Source organism: Chiroxiphia lanceolata, chromosome 14 (genome assembly GCF_009829145.1).
Source record: "Chiroxiphia lanceolata isolate bChiLan1 chromosome 14, bChiLan1.pri, whole genome shotgun sequence".
NCBI classification, from domain to species: domain Eukaryota; kingdom Metazoa; phylum Chordata; class Aves; order Passeriformes; family Pipridae; genus Chiroxiphia; species Chiroxiphia lanceolata.
The window spans coordinates 8,129,609-8,150,314 of NC_045650.1; the positions used below are offsets into that span (position 1 = coordinate 8,129,609).

The 20,706-nt window shown below is 44.9% G+C and overlaps 1 protein-coding gene across 4 annotated transcripts in view; it reads left to right on the plus strand.

Moving 5' to 3' along the window:
• The window catches only part of ATP11C (ATPase phospholipid transporting 11C), a 55,546-nt gene that overhangs the window by 8,682 nt on the left and 26,158 nt on the right, over window positions 1-20,706 (plus strand). For all 4 annotated transcript variants that reach the window (XM_032701944.1, XM_032701943.1, XM_032701942.1 and 1 more), the window contains exons 2-9: window positions 7,660-7,779; window positions 9,996-10,085; window positions 14,234-14,314; window positions 15,307-15,414; window positions 16,019-16,147; window positions 18,579-18,682; window positions 19,368-19,418; window positions 20,244-20,308. In XM_032701944.1, coding sequence (XP_032557835.1) covers window positions 7,660-7,779; window positions 9,996-10,085; window positions 14,234-14,314; window positions 15,307-15,414; window positions 16,019-16,147; window positions 18,579-18,682; window positions 19,368-19,418; window positions 20,244-20,308 — 748 coding nt within the window. The remainder of the gene's footprint in view (window positions 1-7,659; window positions 7,780-9,995; window positions 10,086-14,233; window positions 14,315-15,306; window positions 15,415-16,018; window positions 16,148-18,578; window positions 18,683-19,367; window positions 19,419-20,243; window positions 20,309-20,706) is intronic.

Sequence of the window (20,706 nt, forward strand, 5' to 3'; positions counted from 1 at the left end):
TAACTGTGAGGGTAGGAACGTGCTTGTCCCAGTGCTTGGCTAGGGATAGCCTCTGATAGGATGGGATGGAGGTGGCTGAGGCATTTCCTGGCGTGCTGTCCTGTTCTCCAGCACAGGATGGGCTCGCTTCTGCAGCTGATGGTGCTGCAATTGGCCACACTGAAACCCCTTGAGCTCCAAGGCCAGCATGCTGGGGCTAACTCAAACCTCAGCTCCACGTCCCTGTGGATAAGCAGATTTCCCTCCTGCTGCCAGTCCAGGCTGCTGTGCTGCTGGCATTGCTTGGGCAACCTGTGCTCCACAGGAGCTGCTCTGCAGCTGCCTTACCCAGCCCAGCAGGAACATGAGCCAAAGGATTTCCTGAAGATAAACAGTTCTAGGCAACATGTTGAGGATTTCTCTCCTGACTGGATGGATTGCAATGATCCTGTATCCTGGTACAATTGTGCCTGCAGCCCCAAGAATGAATTTATTGGTCACTGTGGTACCTGGAGATGAAAATATTTCCAGTGGGGTCTGGAGCATGTGGAGCTGGTTTTGGCTGTGGAGCAAGGGGTGAAGGTGGTGATTTATCCCTCTCTTTTCCCTTTTATCTCCTGCTGCTTCTGTGGAAACATTTCTCTGTAGTACAGCAAGGGGAGGATTAGAAAACCATGGCTTTTACATTTTTGGAGTTGAAAAACGTAATCTGAATCAGTGTGAGTGAGGAACATGGTATGGAGGGCTGGGACCTTGGACCTTGGGTACTCATTGCAGGGACTGAGAGCACCCCTGGTGCTGGTGCACGACTTGGTGGGCCCCTGCAGCCTGGACCTGCCCTCCCATCCCTGCTGGTGGCTGTTGTTTGGGAGATAGGACAGCCTCCCTGGGGCAAAACTTGATCTAGGGGGATGTGACTGGGCAGGCCTGTGTACCAGCCCATGCTTCTGGGATGCTGTGATGAGGTACACCCTGGTAGGGGGGTGTGCAGCTCTGTCCCCAGAGTGTGGACAGCCAAGCAGGCTTGCTTCCCAAGGGAAAGGGAGGAAACTGCTCTGGGAAATGGGCTCCTTGCCAGTCAGCTGGCAGCCTGGCTTTGAAATGCTGGGAAAACTTAAAAAGGGGCAAAATGTTTGTAGGTGGCAGAGGTCAGAGTAATGTCTGGCCGAGCGGGGATGCATAACATAGCATTTAGGGTTTTTTTTGTTTCCATAACTGAAGAACTCAGGCTTTCAGAGGACCAGAAAACAACAGGAAAACGAACAAATTATAGCTCTGCAGGGTGATTCAAGCACTGACAATTGCAAACTTGGAGGGTTTTTTTCCACTTTGCTCTTATTTTAATTTTTGCCAGGGCAAATCACTGCTCTGGAGAGCTTGCTGCCTTGCTAAAATAGCTGCCGATGAACAGACATATGTGCACAGCTTGAGCTGGGGAAAGGAGGGAGGAAGAGTTTTGAAGACAGGAAGACCTCGTTGTATTTGCTTTGTGACCTCTGCAAAACATTTGGCTCTTTTTCAAAGTCCTTTTTTTCTATTCTCGAGCCTGAAGTGTTCCTATGAGCCTGAATTTTATATGCTGGCAGCATGCTGGTCGAACTTTTCTTTTGGACTGCCAAAAATAAAGATCTGCTGCCTGTATTTCAAGATGAGCAATGGTTTCATAACCCTGGCTGCCAACAGGGTAGAGAAAAAAAGAACTGAGATACTGAAAACTTCCAAAGGTCGGTGGTTATGTTTGAACAGGAGCAACAGATTTTCCACACAACAGCAGCACTGAAGTAATACTGGCCCAATCAATACTGTCTGGGTTTGACTTTGTACATCATATGTGAACCTGACTTTGTGCAAAGTGCTGCTGAACAGAAGCTGTGATTACAGACATTGTGGCATGTTTGATGGGAAGATGCAGTACTGTGTGGTTTGGGGGTTGACTTCTTCCAGAAGGAAAAAGAAAAACAAAACCCGTGCCAAAAAAGGTCTTTTCAGCTGTCACCCCTGTGCACAGTGCTCCTCAAGTCCAGGATGGGGCTGGGCTCTCCTGTAAATTTAGTATCTGGGAAAAAAACCTCTTGTATTTCCTCTCTCCACCCTTATTAAACCTTTCAAGTAGCTCTTTCCCCTGTTCTCCCCACCCTGCCATGTCTCTCTCTGGTTTTATCAGTGGCTTTGTTGGCTAAGTCAGCTTTTCCAGGAAGTGCAGCCTAGTTTGGCTCTGCTGTTCCCCAGCCCGTTGTCCTTGATGAAAGTGACCTTCTTACAAGCCCACATGGTCAGGCAGAACAACCTTGGGGCAGAGAGGACATGGGAACAGGCTCTCGTTGGGGCCCCTTGCTTGGATGTACTTGAACTTGCATTAAGGATGGTGTGATCTGGGTCAATGATGTTCTGCTAGAGCACATGATCTACCACTTTGTCATCCCCAACAGGGACCAAGGGCAAGGTCTGGGTATTGAACCTCATCACATGTTGACTGTGATTTTAAAAAACACCAGGTATTGGTCCTTTTCCCATGACTCCTCTTTTGCTGTTGTTTGTTCTGTTGGTCTGGGGGCTGTCATGGTTACCCCTGCTGCCCCCTCACTGTGGCTGAACCCAGCTTATCCCACCAGTCACTCCTTGGTGATTGTGTTTTGTCTCTAGTTGAAATAGCAGCAGAAGCTTCAGCTTCAGCATAGGAGAAGGGATACAGGTTTAAACTTCAACTTTCTGCTTTCCCAAAGTACCAGCCTTCCCTATTCTGCTTAGGGTTGAGCAGCTACAGTCCTGTCCAGTGAGAGATGAGTTTCAAGCAGCCCACACCTTCAGCCCTTTCTCTTGGACCTATGAGCTCTTGGTGTTTCAAATGCAATGTTGGTTGGTTGTTTCCTTTCCAAGGTCTGTGCAGGTTATCGACTCTTTCCTGCAGGTTCAGGGAGAGCAGTGGGGTTGATCCCAGTCGATAGAATTCTCTCTCTGAATCAGGAGATCTGCCTAAATATGTGGTCAGCGTGGGTAAGCATAGTCTGAACTGCTAAATTATTAAGGGTATTCTCAAAGGATCACCTTTACCTACATGGAAATGACTGAAAACAGGGAGTCATAGAAAAATCGGCAAGAAAAATTTCAATTAAAAATGTGTCAGTTGGGCAGCGGAGTTGGTGTGCTGAGCGACTGCCCAAGGCTGATGGATGTTTTGGGGAGGTTATGGTAAATTTATGGAGGCTTTTTAAAATTGTGCATGCGTTTTTCTTTGTTGTTTTGGGGCTAAATGAAACAGGAGCTAGAACAGGCTGTTTTGGGAGATGGTGTTATTTTTGCAGGCTTTTTTTTTGTAAATCAGGTCGTCTTCTCTACTACATTTTTGATAAATGAAACAATATAGGAGAAATTAGACTTTAAACTATTCATGAGATTGAAGCCAAGTAATGTGATTTAATCTTTCTTTTGCATATATTTAATATAAGCTGTGATTTCATTCGAATGTTTGAACTTTGTACTTAAACCGTATAATTATCTGTGGTTTTAGCAGATGACTTTTTTTTTAAATGCCTGTGGTTTTTATTAGATATGTTTTCTACGAGTTATTTGTGTTTACTTTGTGGCTTGAAGCTATCTTCAGCAAACATGAGAGCAGTGGTTTTTTTATTAGTTAGTTCTGGTTTTGGTGCTTTCTGAAACTCTAGTGAATCAAATGCTGGTGGGTTTTTTCCTTCTGCCACTGTGTGGTTTTTTTTTCTGGAAACAGGGTCAGCAGGTAGCACACAACTTGCTTTCCATATGGGGCATATAATTATACACTGTGTTTTACAGCTGCCCTAGAAATAGTCCACTCAGAGTGGCTCCTTGTCAGCGGTGGCTGCAGGAGAGGTTCACCTCTCCTGTTGAACTCAGACTAACTCCATTAATTTTTATCCAGGCTTGCTAATTTTTACCCAGGTTTGCAACTTTTATCAAGGGCCATCCAGGTCCTGTACATGATGCTGTAATGAATTCGTAGAAACTGGGGAGGGTGGGTGAAGAGGAGCCTCTCTCTGAGGCAGGGGGCAGCCGTTGTACTGGAGCAGGATGTCTCTGTGGGAGAAGGGCACAGATGGAGAGGGGAAAGAGGCACAAAGGGAGAGTTGCTCAAACTGAGGGGAAGACTATGGGGAGTGCTGTGGGCTGCAGATGTAATTCCGTTGTCTCTATGTAATGCTCCAACAGCTTCAAGTCATAGATGATTTTGGGTTATTTATTAGTTGCAAGTTGCATCCGTGGGTATTTTTAGACCTGGTCTGATGCCTTCAAATCATACGTGTTCTTATCTCCTCAAAAAAAAGTTTGTAGTGAAATGCCAAACTTCAACTGACCTTCTATGGGTGTATTGGTGCATGTAGATGGGCTTTTTAAATTTGGACAGCGTAAGAAAATAGTCATTATCCTTAATGCCTTGTTCTCAGAGCTGCTGCTCCTGGCAGTACATGGGCTTTATAAAAGGTGAGAGTAGGGGAAAGTTGGATTGCATCAAATTATTTAACAGAAATACGTTCTGTATCTGAATTTCTCCATGATCTGAGGAGGACTGTGCTGCAGCAGCAGCAGCCCTTTGCCTGTGCAGCAGAGTGTGCCTGCATTGGTGGTGATGATGTGGTTATTTATTACTGCAGCTGGACTCCTGGTCCTGCCCAAGGGGGAGAACGAAGATGGAAAGTGAGCTGCCAACTTGAAGGATGTTCCTGGCAGAACAACCTTGCTAGCCTCATCTTTATCTCTTATGATTTGTGTTTGGCTGTTGTCTTCCAGCTGAGCTCCTTCAGGAGAAATCTGGTTTGAATGCCTGCTGAAAGATTGACTCATTGATGGGCTTGCTTAGGCACTGGGGGAGTGGACCAGGAGCCCTGAACTGAAGCTTGAAATATTGCAGGAGAGATGCACGTCTTTGAGGCTGGTCTGCAGATGATGCAGACAGGGTAGTGACTCTGCTCAAAAATACCTCCTTCCCTCCTTGCTCTCAGTTCCTGGTGTCTGCAGTGTCCCCTGGGGTGCTGCTGTGTGTCTGCAGGCTGCTGGGAGCTCTTCTGGATCTCAGGGACATGGTACAGCAGACGGATCTGAGGTCATCTACCAACATCCCCACATTGTCAAGCCTTGGTGGGATGATGCAGTGTGGCTTCCCCTGGCACTGTCCTGAGATTGTGAGCAATCTGACACTACTAATCCCTACAGATAGCTCTGGTTCTCCCAGCACTTATGTGAACAGCACGCCTCAGGCCGAGGGAGGTGATAAAGTGGATATGAGGGGAATGCAATTGTTTATTTTCTTGAATAATCCTTTTGGCAGACTTGGCTCTAAACAGCAGGAGAAACTCTGGCATTTGCCCGCACCAGCTCGCTGCAGAACTGTGGACTCTGGGCTTTACAGAACCCCACCAGGCAACGAGACAGCTGTTTGAATTGTATCCAAGTAATATTTTCTTTTTTTTTTTTCATCAGAATTAAAATTTTTGATGAAAGGCGGTTGGAGAAGGTAGTCTAAATCCTCTCTCTGCTAATCTGCATATTTTATAATTTTCCTCAAAGCCTGGCAGTTATTCCCTAAATCTCCCTGTAAGTCTCCGTTGAGAGCCGTTATTAAGATGTAGCAATCTATTAGCAACCCAGTGAGAGGTCCGAGGTGGGTTCATCAAAATAAGAGCTTTTAATTGCTGTGCTGAGCCAACACCTCTCGCCTCAGGCGTCATCGTGGTGTGTTTTCACTTTCTGGAAAGTGGAGAAGAGGAAGATGTGGTGTGAAGCCTTCCAGCTTTTCATGGGGTGTAGGATGGTGTGACACCGTGGGGTGGTTGAGGGAGTGGGAAATGAAATGCTGTGAGTGGTGGGAGTCTGGTCAGACCAGGGAATGATGACTTCTCCCTCTCCTGCCACCACAGAGGGCTCGGATGCATTGTGGAGTTAAAGTGTTACTGTTAACGTGGGGTTACAGTCATTCTTTGTAAGAGATGTTTCCAATAAATAACTGAAGGGAGATGAGGGTGAAAACCCACCTAGGAGTTAGTGGTGCTAACTCGGTGAGGCTTGGTCAGCCAACACATCACATCTGGGGTTTGGGTTCTCCTCTGCTCTGGGGCTTCATGTGCTCCATGCTTTCTATGGCTAACTGTGGATAGTCACTAAATGCTCGTGTATATTTTTCCAGTAGTGCTTTAACCAGAACTTTATGGTTTCCATGCCAATACGTGTGTTTGGCAAACCCTCACCCCTGCTCCTTCCCCCCTGCTCTGCCAATGGTTCAGGCAGGGGAAGCTGTCGTTTCCTCCCTGTGCTGGAGAGATGCTCTCCAGGCACGCCTGGCTCCAGATCCTTCACAGGGACACAACAGGGACTTCACACTTGGGGACAGTCTGTCTCAACTCCCTGGTGCTGCAGTGGCACAGATGAATGGCTCTGCCTCTCGCTCCTGGGGTGCAGGTTGGTGAGACCCACCTCCATAATGCAGCAGATACATCAGGGAACATTTTTTGGGTCTAGTTTCTAGTTTGGAAGATGTGCTGTTCACTGCTGCAGGCGGTGGTGATGAGGCTGGGAGAGTGGTGGCATTCCCTAGCTGGGAATGTGTGCCTGCCTTATCTGTGTTTGGGAGCTGCTGGGGGTGCTGGTGGCTGCTACTGGATCTGTGTTGGGAGGTGCAGGGATATGGTGCAGGGTTGTGAGAAATTTCCATCTTCTGCTCTAAGCACCAGCTGCTGGAGGTTTGAGGATGGCTGTAGCAAGAGCAGTCAGCACAGCAAACCAGGTTTAGGCATAGTGTAAAAATACTTCTTTAATTAAAGATGCTGCAGACACGGGTGGGGAACAGGGGGAAGGAAGCTGCTTCCTTTGGGCAGATCCTGCTCCTGGTGCAGCAGGATCAATTCAGTTGTTGCTGCTCCAGGTACACCTATTTTAGTTGTTTAAATTTTTGGTTTTTACACTTTCCCCAAGCAGCAGTTAGTCCCAGGCTTTGCTGTCTTAACATGTTTGTTTTCAGAGCACCTTTTCTCTAGCTGGGTTTTGTTTGCAGCTTGACAAGCTGCCTGTGATGAGCCCTTTGGACAACCGAGATGCGGAACCAGATCCAGGGCACTCCATGAGCATCTGTCTTTTAAATAGAAGTAGACTTTTTTTAAGCTAAATCCAAAGTCTGTGTGTACCAGTGTGGTGGTGAGACATTTTGCATGGACTTGAGGATTGGACAGGAGAGTGTGTGTGTGTAAAGGAGGCTGCAATTTCCATTATTCTGCATGTGGTGAATAAACCCAAAGCTGAAGGACTTTCAGGTCAGAACTAGGAAAAGATATGTAGATGATAAATTATATTCCTTAAGATTTCAAATTCTTCATAAAGATACATATTCTCCTTCAAGAAGGAGAAATTGCCTGGCTGCAAGTATAGGCAGCAGATGTCCAGCATAGTGACCTGTCCTGGTGACAGACTGGGGTTCTGGGAGCTGATGTCTGAGCAGAGCTGGGCTGCAGGCTCAGCGTGGCCTTGGTTTTGCCAAATGACCTTATGTGTTCTTCTTTGTGCTTAGAGTGGGGCATAGAAGTGAATTTTTGGGTTTCTAGCTGCCTTATTTCCCGTGAACAGCAGAGTGCATTGAGAAGCTGGAAGCTATTAACACAGATAATTAATTTTTTGGAGCTAAAAGCTAATTTCTCCCTTTCCTGGTTGCCCTGACAGTGTGCTGGGGAGGAGAAGCGGGTCGGTACACGCACCGTGGTGGTCGGGCACCGTCCTGTTTCAGAAACAGAGGCGTGTGTGGCACAGAAGTTCTGCGACAACAGGATTGTCTCCTCCAAGGTGAGCTCGCTCTGCTTGTCCAGGTGCATAGTGGGTGTGTATTCCCTGCTCCTCTCTTCACCCTGGGTTTATTTGGTGGTGGTTTTTGAAATTGAGAAGTGCTGAGTTCCTCAGGGTTGGATGTAAAGGTCCCTTTGCAAGTGGAGCAGCATGGTATGGACCTTACATGCAGCTCCAGTCACTCTCTTTGGCTTTTTTTTTTTCTTCCTATCAATGCCAGTGGGGGTCTGTACAAGTTCCTTTCTTCTAGGCTGGGTGAGAGCAAAGCACATGGACACAGTGGTTTTGGGGGATTGGGGTAGGTGTTTTTGGTGGTGTGTGTTTGGTTTGTTTGGTTTTTTTTGGTTTTTTTTTAGTTTTCTGGCATTCGCTTTGGGAAGAAAGGACAATTTAGATGTAATACAGTATGAGGTAACAGCAATCAGATTTGCAAAAGGGAGTGAAAATTATTTTATTTTATAAATGGACTGAAAAATACAATTCCTCATTTTATTTTATTTTTTTTTAATTCCATGGGATTTTTCTGTCTTGAGATAGGACAAAAATAACCATGCTCTGTTTATCCCTTTGGATGGAAAGGGGGAAACATTCATATGGTATTAATGCTGCTTTTGTTTATGGTGGAAAACTGTGATGACACCCATCTGCCTTCTGCTTAGCTTTTTTCCATGACATTCATGAAACTATTTCAAAAGATTTGAAACCAATTCGAGTAAAATATCAAACAAGTGGCATTCCATATTGTCAACACAGCTGGATACGTATCATATTGCTTAGGATTCATGATGCTCAGCATACACTCAGGCTTCAGTTTTGCTGTACTTGAGCTGTAAAGCGTTTTTTTCCCTCTCCTTTCTCTTTTTATACATCTTGGCTCTTATCTGTTTTTATATATCTGTGCTGTCTGAGTTTATTTTGGGGAAAAAGCTTTAAGTCTAGCCATGTTTAACTTGTGTAGCATTCCCACTGATGTTTCCCTGGCACGCAAGAGGGGGTCCTTCAGTGAGGACACCTTCCCCTGTTCCAGTTCCCTCTATGACAAATGGTTTGTTTGAGCACTAATTTTAGTTCTTCCTTGATTTATTTTTGAATGTTGTGTCCTTGCTCTTTTTTTTCCATTTATATATGCTAGGCATGGGTGGTCTTACCTGACCAGTCTCTTTTATAATTAAGTAGATATTGGTCTTGAGGCTTGGCTGCTTATTCTTTTTTATTCTGGGCAGATTGAAAGATAGATATTAGAACCATTATTTTACATATTCGTCCTAAATTCCATGTTTTCTAAAGCAAATGATTCAGCAGCCTTCTTAAAATGATAATAAAGCAGGACCTAATACCAGATTTGTATGGGCAGCATGGCTTTTGTTTGTTTTGTTGGCTGTTTGTTTGTTTCGGGGGCTTTTTGTTTGTTTGTTTCGGGGGCTTTTTGTTTGTTTGTTTCGGGGGCTTTTTGTTTGTTTGTTTCGGGGGCTTTTTGTTTGTTTGTTTCGGGGGCTTTTTGTTTGTTTGTTTCGGGGGCTTTTTGTTTGTTTGTTTCGGGGGCTTTTTGTTTGTTTGTTTCGGGGGCTTTTTGTTTGTTTGTTTCGGGGGCTTTTTGTTTGTTTGTTTCGGGGGCTTTTTGTTTGTTTGTTTCGGGGGCTTTTTGTTTGTTTGTTTCGGGGGCTTTTTGTTTGTTTTTCTTTTTTTTTAACAGAAAAGCATCTCTAAGATGGTTTGGGGAATTTGGAAAAAAATCTCCCCCGTGCATTATTTCTTAATGAAATCATATGTCTACAAATGGCTTTCTAGAAGTTGTCTGCTGAAGTAGATCCTGTTGTTTTTATTTTATTTTACCTTCACCATTTTCCAAATGTGTGGTTTGGGTTATTTTGACAAAAGGGAAATAGTTGTCTACTTTAAAGCAAAGAAACACAAATGCCCACCTAACTGTGAGGCACTTCCAACTATTCCTACTCTACTCCAGCAGAGAGAACTGGAGCTGGAATCTGAAGCAGGAGCTCAGTGGCATTTCAGCATCCAGGTCCATCATGCTCCTGGTTTAGATCTGGGACCTGGACCTCTGCCTGGAGCTGCTCAACTGCCTTGCTGTGGTTCTTCTTGCCATGTTAAAGGGAGAACTCCTTTCTTCTTTTGTGCAAATACTTTCCATTTTGTAGCTCTAGTCCCTCTCAGTCACATACCTTGGTCTGTTTGTGAGTCCCCCTCTCTCCCCACAGTACACCCTCTGGAACTTCCTCCCGAAGAACCTTTTTGAACAGTTTAGAAGAATTGCCAACTTCTACTTCCTGATCATCTTCCTCGTGCAGGTAAGAGCTTTGCTGCTGAGAGTGGGTTTTATTTTGGTACAGATGGTAAGCACAGCTTGAACAAGAATTGAGCTTCAAAACTGACTCTATTTGTGCTTATAAGTGGTTTTGGTTTTTTTAGTTGGAAGCTGTGTTATAATTCTACCACACCATCCAGTATATAATAATAATTAAAATATCTAGGCCTATCTGAGATGAGGTTTGAATGACTGCTGGAACATTGATGAACCGTCTTAACTCTAACTGTTAAGATCAATCAACCAGTGAAAATACACTTGATGCTACAGAATCTATTTTTCTGTCACAGTTACTACTTCTGTTGCATAACTATTTTCTGAAGTAACGTGATATTTGTATGTCTCAGTTATCATGAGTTTCAGGGCAAGCAGGAGAGATAGGTTGTACTTAGTAGAATTTAGAAAATGCGTAGGATGAGATTCAGTAACATGAAGTTTCAGGAAGCTGCTATGCATGGACAAAACAGCAAATTTTTTACATGAATGAACTTTTCCTGCTCTGCTTTGTGGCTTGAGTTAAGGGGCAAATCCTGGGGAAGCCTGAATACTCATTTTATCTGTTCTGTCATCCAAGAAAAGCAAACTGTCAAAATGCATTGGGGCAAAGGGAGTTTGAGAGAATCACCACAGTGCACTTACCTTTTAAATCCTCAGGCCTGGGTCTCAGCAGACAGCCAGCTCTGGGGCTGAAAATAGGCATCGGAGCTGTACCCTAGCAAATGAAGTGGCATTGTGTGGCTACTGCAGAGATCCTTCTGTTAGGTGGCTTCTCCAGGGTTTTGGTCATTCAGGACTGGGGTATCACTCTCTCCTAGGCTGCTTGTTTGAAAGACGAGTGCCTAAAATCTCTATCCTTACAGTAAAGAGTTATGATTTATAGTCATTTCGGTGGTTGCTGCAGAAACGGGGGATCCCAAGATAACAGCTGTGTGCAACTCTTCCTGGCAGTGTGACATGAAAGGCCAATTTACTCCGGCGTCAGCTGGCTTGCCTCCATCTCTTCATTTCGCTGGCGTTGCTCCATTTTGTCAGACCCAATTTGTAATTTGCCTTGAACTGAAGCGATGCCCTGGAGTCGGGATGTCCTTTTTGTGTAGCTGGCCACTTAGTGACACGGTATTACATTTTATCTATTGACCCTCTGGCCACGAAGAACGTGGAATATTCTTGATTATACTTACAGAGCGGCTTGCAGTCTAGCTGCTTGCCCATTTTAGACACAGGTGTGTGCAGGTGAGAGAAGAGCCTGATTGTTCCTCCTTCACTGTGTTCTGTGAGCACCTCTAAAATAAGGAAGCGGCCCTCATGGTCTATTAAAAAAATAACAAACCCAACCAAGCAAAACCCACCCTGACAGCACTGATCCACTGGCTGCTGTATAGCGTAACCACCTGCCCCCGGGTGCTTCTGGAGATGTCACTTGCCTTAAAAAGCAGCCAAGGCCACTCCATTCATTTAAAATACCAAGGGTCGTACCTTGAAAAATGCCATTGCTTAAATGTTTGTGCTTATCTTTAAGTTTCTTCAAATGAATGGAATTGTCTTACATGATTGCTGCATGAGGAGTGAAGCATCACAGCACTTGGGGTATTCCCTGGTGCATCTACTCTACCTGTTGTGAAACCCTTTATGAAGACATTACATTGTGACTCCAGCTCTTTTGTCTCTCTAAGATAAAATAGATACATTAGGTGTGAAACACCTGTTACAGACAAGCAGGGTTACAGATACAAATAGTTGTTTCTTTGTTTCATCTATTGCAACACGCACAGGACTCTGCAAGGAAACTCCCAGCGGAAGGGATTGGTCTGGAGTGACTGAAGTCCAAGTGTGTTTGTAGACAGACCAAGCTGGTGGCAGTAAACTAATTTAGGTGGTACCAGGAATGAAAAGTGTCCCTTTTGATTGATGGAGATGACTTCTGCAAGTGTGATTCTCAATCTCCTAAGGAATCACCTAGGAAGAATCTGTTAAGTAACAGGAGGATTTTGTCACTTTTAAGTGGATCCAAATTAAGCTGTTGAAGTCCTAAATCAGTTCAAAAATAGCTTCAGAGCAGTCTGCCTTTGATGTTCTGGCTCATTGTTGATGTGTTCCTCAGCCTTCCACCAGCCACTGAGCGGAAGAGCAGTATCCAGCCGTGGGATGTGTAGGGAGTGCAAACTCCAGATACATAAATTGCTTATTTCTGGGAATTCATCTGATATTTGTGTTCCTACATCTATAATACAGCATTTGTGTGGACAGAAATTGTATTGTTTGTTTACATAAATACATACAACCGCATCTTGTCCAGTGCAGAAAACTCTTCTGCTGGGCAGCAGGAGGTCCTCTGCTTTGCCCTTCTCAGCCAAAGCTCCTCTTGGATTCCCAAGACCTGTCCAATTTTTGCAAGATAACTTTTGTCTGACTGACCTACAATTCAGTGATGTCACCCCAGTGAGAAGCCATCACGTGTGCTGTGTGCAGTGTGTCCGTGTGACACTTGGCACTATCCTCGCTCGAGGTTGTTCCTCCAAAGTCTGGTTTCTACCAGACTTTCTGCTTGGAGACATTTTACACCCATTTGAGTGAGCCAGGGCTTTGTGTTCCTGGAAGTATTTGTGGTGTTTATCTTAGTTTACCCTCCTGCTACTTAACTCATACACCACTTATATGGCTGCTTCTTATGTTGTATCTCTTCCACTTCAGTATCCTCTGACTTTTCTCTTTGGGTTCAGTAGTGCAGGGTAATATTGCAGTGTGCAGCACTTCATAGTCAAAAATGTCCACGTAGCCAGTAAGAGGAGTCCTGTCTTTAACACGGCATTTTATGGGCAGTCTGAAACAATAAATATACAGATGCTGCTGGTTTTGAGTGTGTCAGGGAAGCACAAACAAGAGACAAAGTCCCTTTGTGGGGACACAAAGCCTTTCTGCTGAATTTCCCCATCCCTTTCACCACAGAGCTCATCATCTGCCTCTTGTGCTCCCGTTCTCTCTGAGGACAGCAGGAAAAAGGGCCAATTTATTGTTCCCTGGTTTGGAAGGTGGGGCAAGGGTCCAACTTGTCCTCCTCTTACGTTGTTTCCTCCCTGTTCTGCTGTTCTTACCCTTTAGGCCAAGTCTGGATGCAGTCAGAAGAAACAGTGGTTTCCCACAGCCTGAAGGTTTATTTAATGGTGATGGGGCTTGTTCTTTGCCACAGGGCTGGCTCGAGCACCTGAGTGAGCTCAGGAAGGATTCACCTGTCTGCCCTAAGGCCCCTGTGTAGTCATGGTGCTTAAATTGTGCTCTGAAATCCCAATTTGAGAGCTGAAAGACATAGCGTGGATTTCTGTTTTACTTAAATATTCATGCTCTATTCTGCAGTATATCTAATAGGTAATTTGGGCTGATGTGTGTTATTTTTAACCTTCAGTTGTCAGTGGTTCAAGATGACTTATACTGTCCTCCCTTTCATAACCAGAAGTGGTTTAAGGTTCAGATGTGCCCTGTCTCCACTGCCAAACTGGAGAAGGGACCCTCCTGTGGCTCAGTGAGGAATGAGGGTGGTTGTCACTTCATTCATTGCTGCTGCCTCTGCCCCATCCTCGTCCTCTGCCGTGGTCCTCTCCAGCACACCCTGTGGTGGGAGTGGGCTTGCTGGCATTCACCCTTTGAATAGTTGCATTTAGCCCATCTCCAGCAGCCTGTTCACTCAGGCTTTTGTTTCCTGCTAGAGCAAGGTCAAATTTAGGCTTTAAGCTGCTTCTGGTAGGATTTTTCCCACTGGAGGCCATCCCATGATCTTCAGGAGCAAGTATTGGAGTCTCCTTGTGATGGAGAAGGGCACTCCTGGGAAGGCTTGTGCTGGTCCTTCTCGTGTGCCCCTTGGAATTGTAGAATGAGTCATGGAGTGGTTTGGGTTGGAAGGGATCTTAAAGATCATATAATTCCAACCTACCTGCCATGGAATGCCACTCAGTAGATAGTTTGCTCAGGGCCCCATCCAACCTGGCTTGAACACTTCCAGGGACAAGGCCCTTCCTTCCCTTGTTCCTCTGCTGGGCTCTGACTTGCCTCCAGTGGGATGAGCCCCTTTTTCCCCCTTTACCAGGGTTTTGGTTTCTTCTGCTACCTGTCAGCAGTGTGTGTTTTTTTTCTCTGCAGGTGATAGTGGACACCCCCACCAGCCCAGTGACCAGTGGCCTCCCACTCTTCTTTGTCATCACTGTCACAGCTATCAAACAGGTACAGATGTCAGTGTGGGGAGAAGAAGATGCTCTTTGGGACATGTAGAGAAAATGATGAACATGTATTTAAATATACTCAGAAGTCACCAACTTGGACTGGTAGGTTAGGTGAGCCCTTCTTAGAGGGTGAGACACATGCACTGGTGCTTCTCAAGAGAGACTGCAATTCGAGTGTGGTTATTGGTGTCTCTTGTTTTGGCAGTGTAAAGCATCTCTGCATGTGCTGTTGTAAGCAGGCCATGAGGGTCAGTAAAGCTTACTGCTGTAGTTCTGGTGTTACTTTAATGTTTTTTCCCTTTTTAGAAATGCTCTGTGGGTCTTTGCAGAGATGTGCTCCAAGTATAGCCCACGCTCTGCTCCTGTGTTGGTAGGTGGAAAGGACAGGTTCTATTCAACCACTCAGCTAGTCCTGAACACATGTAATCCTCCCTCATCTTGAGGTGTAAAAAGACCTTTTTCCTCCCATCATATGCACATGTGCCATTTAAAATTTCCTGATTTGAATAATAAAAGAAATTTCTCCTACAGTGGCCGGAAAGAGAGCGCTAGAATAAAATCTATCTGCTTCAAATCTCAATGTTTTATTCTTCCAGTAAAGACTGAAGAGGAAGAGTCTCATCCTGCGTTACCATAGGAAAGAGTTGCAGGCTGCTAAGTGTATTATTCATATTATCAGCCTGTTCTTGCCAATGCTGAGAATAATAGAAATGTGTTTCAGTAGTTTGGCTGCTCATTGCCTGCCCCGCATATAGATTATTTTTGTGTGTTATTTTAATCTGTTCCGAATCTGTCAAATATGCATATGAAGCTTTTAAAATAAATTGATTCAGTCTGAGCTACTCCGGTTGATGTTTTGTCAGGCATGAAGGAGGTCTGAGGACCGCTTGATATATTCATTGTTTTAATCTGTCCCTCTACAGCCTCACTCATCCTTTTTCATTAGTTTACTTGCTTCATTATGAGCTTTGTTGCCTGTGTCTGTGTGCCTAGGGGTACGAGGACTGGCTGAGGCACAGAGCTGACAACGAAGTGAACAAGAGCAATGTCTTCGTTGTTGAAAATGCAAAGCAAGTGCGGAAAGAGAGTGAAAAAATCAAGGTAACTGTTAACTCGCATATAGTTATTGCTGAAGCTGATGGGAACACAAAGGTGTGTGTGGTAAGGAGACAGGGGCAGGGGAGGAGGGATGTACTGGGTTAGAGCTGCCCCAGCCTGCTCACTTTCAGATGAGATGCTTCGAGAGCTGTTCCTGTTTAAGGAGTGAAGCTGCCTTTGATTGCTTTTGAAAAGCTGTCTCACAAAAGCTGAACTGGGGCTGACAAATGACAGATCTGTCAGTGTTTTGCACTTCTCCAGGACAGGCAGTCCTCTTCTATTTCCAACTCTCCCAAGGACACCAGGAAAGTACACTTAGCTTTGACATTAATTTATCACGCCGCACTCCAGACAAGTACAGTCTCTTACTCCATCAAGATTTAGCAGAGAAATAAACAGTAACTGTGCCATGTGGATGCTCTGATTTGGTGATGGGCTGGATCACCCTGTAGGGCTTGTGGGGTGATGCTTAAGGACCCAACACCTCTTGAACCCCAATTTACCTTTTTAGCCAAGATGACTTCTTCTAGGCTTTGGGAGAAGCTAAATCATAACCATCTCATAACAACTGAGAGGACTTTTCATGTAAATATTTTCTATCTTCTAGGTTGGTGACATAGTAGAAGTGAAAGCAGATGAGACCTTCCCCTGTGACTTGATATTTTTGGCCTCCAGCAGCATTGATGGGACCTGTTATGTCACTACAGCGAGTCTTGATGGCGAGTCCAATTTCAAGGTGACAGGAATGGATGGGGCAGTGTGTGGGAGGTGGTCCTTTGGTACCTGGAGGTACCACTGCTTCCATGGCAGAAGGGTGCACTTAACTGGAGGGTGCTCCCATGGAGCCCATCCCTGTGGCTGCGTGGCTGCATTTAACAGCTCCTCCCTCTTGTCTGCTTCCAGTGCGTCAGCACTGAAGCCCTCAGGGATTGCTTGTGCTGTGTTTTGTCTCCAAGAGCCATTTCTGCTGGTGCTGCCCCAAATTGTATTGATATTTATCAATACAGCTTCACTGCCTTACTGCCCACCACAGGAACATGTTAGTGCTTCCCTGCTCCAGCCACACATTGCGAGGTCTGGTGCATCAGTAAAGCAGTGCCTGCAGCTCTTCAGCTCCCTTTCCAGTACCTGCCAACGTGCCTGTTACTTAACCAAGCATTTCCAGTGAAACTGGGGACTTTTTCAGGCAGTATGTCCAGATTCATTTGGGGAATTTTTCACCAGCATGAGAAAAGTGTCGCTTCTGGGATTTTTTTCTCCCTTTCCCTGAAGCAAGAAGTGAAATTTAATACTAGTCTTGCTCAGGATGAATCTCTTCAGTTTATTTTCTTTTTCTTACTCTCTAATCTAGGGAAAGAAGCAACAGTAAAAAATTTATATACCTCAGAAGACATGAACATTTGGTTGCACTTGAGTTTGATAATTTTCTTATACAGATACTAGCAGCTGCAGTAGTAAGACTGGAAGATACTTTAAAATTACGTAATTCATTCTGGCACACTGAAGTCATTGGGAATACCACTGTGGATCTGATAAGTGTTATCTGGGGTTTGTGGCTCATCTCTATTGTTGGCTATTAGTTGGTTCTGGATAACTTGTGTAGGAGCTGATGCAGTGCTGGTGTGTTGTACTGGTTCCACTAGTGAAGAGGAGTGGGAGCTTTGAAGTGGCTTGAGGCTAAAAATAGATAACCATATTAAAAAGGCTACTGCTTATTTTTGTCAGGTGTATTATATGCATGAGTTCACATTACTTTTGCAGTCTTGGGTCTTAGTAACTTGTGAGTCTGTAAGTGTGATGCTGAGTTTCTATATCAAGCACTGTGTTGTGTTTTTCTTGGTTTGCAAATTCCTGTAGGTGACAGGGAGCTGTCTCCTGTTTCATGATGAGATAAAGATGAGTTTGAAGGGAAAGAGGAATAGAAAAGCCAGTTCTCTTTGGGGAAATAGGTCTAACATTAGGAACCAGGGTTTACTGCAGAAGGAGGGTGAGGGAAGCACACTTGGGTAATCACCAAACCTTGTCTGCATGGATATCTGCTGTCTTCCTGGTGGAGATTTTTCTGGTATTTGGGGCATGTCAGGTCGAGATATGGGAAAGGTGCCTGATTAAGTGAAACTGGAACAGAAACCATAAAAGAGATTTTGTCAGGGCTCTGTCTTTGAAGCTCAAATCTTTGGTCATACGTTAGCTAAAAGAACATGTGTTTTCTAAATACACTAGAGGATGTAAAGATTGTGGAATTGATTAGGAGACAGCTTTGAAGTATCACTCAGTAATTGCACAGTGTCTGTGGTTTTGGGAGCAGCAGATGCAAAACCCCACACAAGGGCTGGGTTTGGTACTTGGGCACTGCAGGAACAGCTTTAAGTTGTGTTTCACAAAAGCTATGATTTGTACTGGAGGGGTGTGTGTGTTTGTGTGTCTGCTTTCGATACGAACAGCCAGGCAGGTTACCAGAACGGCACGAAGGTGGCTATTTATGATGCCATGACTACAGTGTGTGTAATGTAATGGTGCTCCCTGGGATGCACAGGGAGGGGGATGCAAACGTAAGGAGTGGAGGAAGCTTTTTAATGAATTTGTTTATGAGGATGGATGGAGGCAGCGTGCCGTGCAGCCCGCCGTGACTTGGAGCTCTGAGTAGCTCCTATAAATAGAGCCTGAAAGGCAGCGAGCAGATCCTTTGTGGGCTTTCCAGTTAATTATGAGAGATGAACCTTTGCAGCAGCAGCTGCTAAAAATAGCTTGGAGTCTGCCTGTACTCTGCCTGATCCCTGGGTGCTGGAGCTGGTGTCTAGTTACCATCAGGAGCCAGGGCAGGTGGTCCCCGGGAGCCCCTTCTTCAGGGGTCACCTGCATCCTCCCCCCACCTCAACCAGGACAGGTCCCTAGGGAACAACCAAAGATGTTCTGCTTTTGGTAGCTGTCTTACTGGGAGATATTCAGCAGCTCCTTCCCACTATGGTTTTTCTTAAGCTTTAGTGACTTCATTCTTTTGCTGAGAGATGCTTCAGCTGCTTTGTGGGAGCATGGTGAGGGCTTGGGTGAACTGCTGGTGCTAACAAGCCTGTGCATGGTGACATTTTAAGTAACAGAGTGTAAAACTTGGGGATGGGGTTGTTGCTGGGGGCTTGTGGTGACACTGCCTGTTCTCCTCTGGCCAGACTCACTATGCAGTGCGGGATACCACTGTGCTCTGTACAGATGAAGCCATCGACACCCTCACTGCCACCATCGAGTGTGAACAGCCACAGCCTGACCTCTACAAGTGAGTCTGCCCCTCCTGCGTCCCTCCCTGCCCCTCCTGCGTCCCTCCCTGCCCCTCCTGCATCCCACCGTGTCCATCCTGCCCGATGTCCTGCAGACACCTCAGCACCATCATTTGGGGAATCTGCTAAGTTACAATTCAGCAAAGCAAAGGCCATCTTCTTTTAGTTTGAGACCAAAAGGTTTCTGAAGGCAGTGATAAGCTTCTAGGCTTCTTCCATATGAGGATGGCAAAGTCAACATCATACTTCTTCAAGGCTGAGTGTCTTTGCAGGAAAACCTCCATCATGCAGCATTTGCCATGGTGTAATGAGCTTTCTTTTTGTCAGCTCAGCTGTAGTAATGGTCCATGTGATTATCTTAGCCACTCTACCTCCCAGGTGAAATGCATTGGGCCAAATGGCTTCCAGGAGCAAGGGGTCTTTGTGGTTAAATCCTTTGAAGGAGGTTTGCTGGGGTGTGTTGCAATCTGTAATGGGGATGTGCTGGGGCATGTAGGGACACCCCTGGCCCTGGGGGTGTGTGGTTTCTCCCTGTCCTGAGTGCAGCCACCCCTCTGAAACGTTAAATTCTCAAATGCACTCATTTCTGTGTTTGCTTCCATCTCCTGTAAGTGATTTTTCTTTAGTATGTTTGTAGTATCTATAAGATGTTTGTAATAGAAGTTTCTCATATTTTTATTACAGATTTGTTGGAAGAATTATCATCTACAGAAGTAACCAGGAGCCTGTAGCCAGGTTGGTCTTACAGCCATCTGCTGGCCCTCCTCAGAGGGATTGGATATCTACATAAAATTTCAAGGATCTGAACTTGTGCTGCCATCATTTGGCAATTTTTTTTTTCTTTAACTATTCCAAAGGTTTCATTGTAAAAGGAGACCTCCCTTCTGCCATCCTGTTACTTGTTTGAGCCCCTCTTGGGGAAGCAGTGCAGGACCACCTGGTAATGTCCTGCCCTGCTGATGGGAAATTTACCAGACAATCACAAAATATTTTCATTCAAAGGAAAGCAAAAACTTAAACATCAATCGGAGCATTTCAGGGAAAAAAATGAGCAAATAAACCATCAAAAAAAGTCAGCTGTCACTGGAGCATACTGGATGTCATTTGTGCTGTGGTGGATCTACTCACACCCTGGAAGCAAGAGAGGGTCATGGGTGGGGGTCAACAGAGTGTCATTGGGGATTTCAGAGAGAAATAAAAACATAAATGGGGCCACCAGCTTTGATGGTGCCATTGATTGACTGTGCTTTGATGCTTTTAAAATCAGATTTTCATCTAAGTACTGGAACATACGAGATCTGAACATTTTGCACTTATTCCTCAAAAGCTTTACTGATAATCCCCCAATAAATGTGGGATTTCGAGCATCAGGGATAGTGTGTGTAAGATGAAATGGAAATGTAAGTATATAAAGAGGAAAAAAAAACCCTCAAGCAAGGTCCAATTTTACATACAAATCATGTACTCAAATCTAAAGAGCATCTGTTTAGCTTTATAATCTGTCTCTGAGTCTAAATTATAAAGTAGTTTGAGTAATGTTATAATTTCTTTTATGTTTAGGTCTTTGGGTCCTGAAAACCTGTTGCTGAAAGGTGCTACCCTCAAAAATACCAAGAAGATTTATGGTGAACAGCTTTTATTACTTATTCATTTAAATAGTTTTGATAAATGATGAAAAATGTAGATGTTCATTACTAAATTTGGAGAGGGAAAATACTTCTCTACAGCCTATCTGCCTGGGCTGTACAGCTATGTTTGGCATGCAAGCTGATTGCAAAGTGGACAGGGTGAAATTAGGAGACAGTGGTTGTGTCTACAGTGCTGCCAGGCTGTGCAGGTTATATTTATACACCAGAGCAAGCTTTTCTTTTTGCCTGAGATAGAATGAGCAAGGAGTTGTTCCCAAATCCTTTGCTGGAAATGTGCTAGGAGCAGAGTTCCAGACACTAATGATTTAGGGTGATGGCTGTTATGGAAGACTGATGGTTTTTCTGACTGTATGTGATCCATAGGCTCCTGCTTA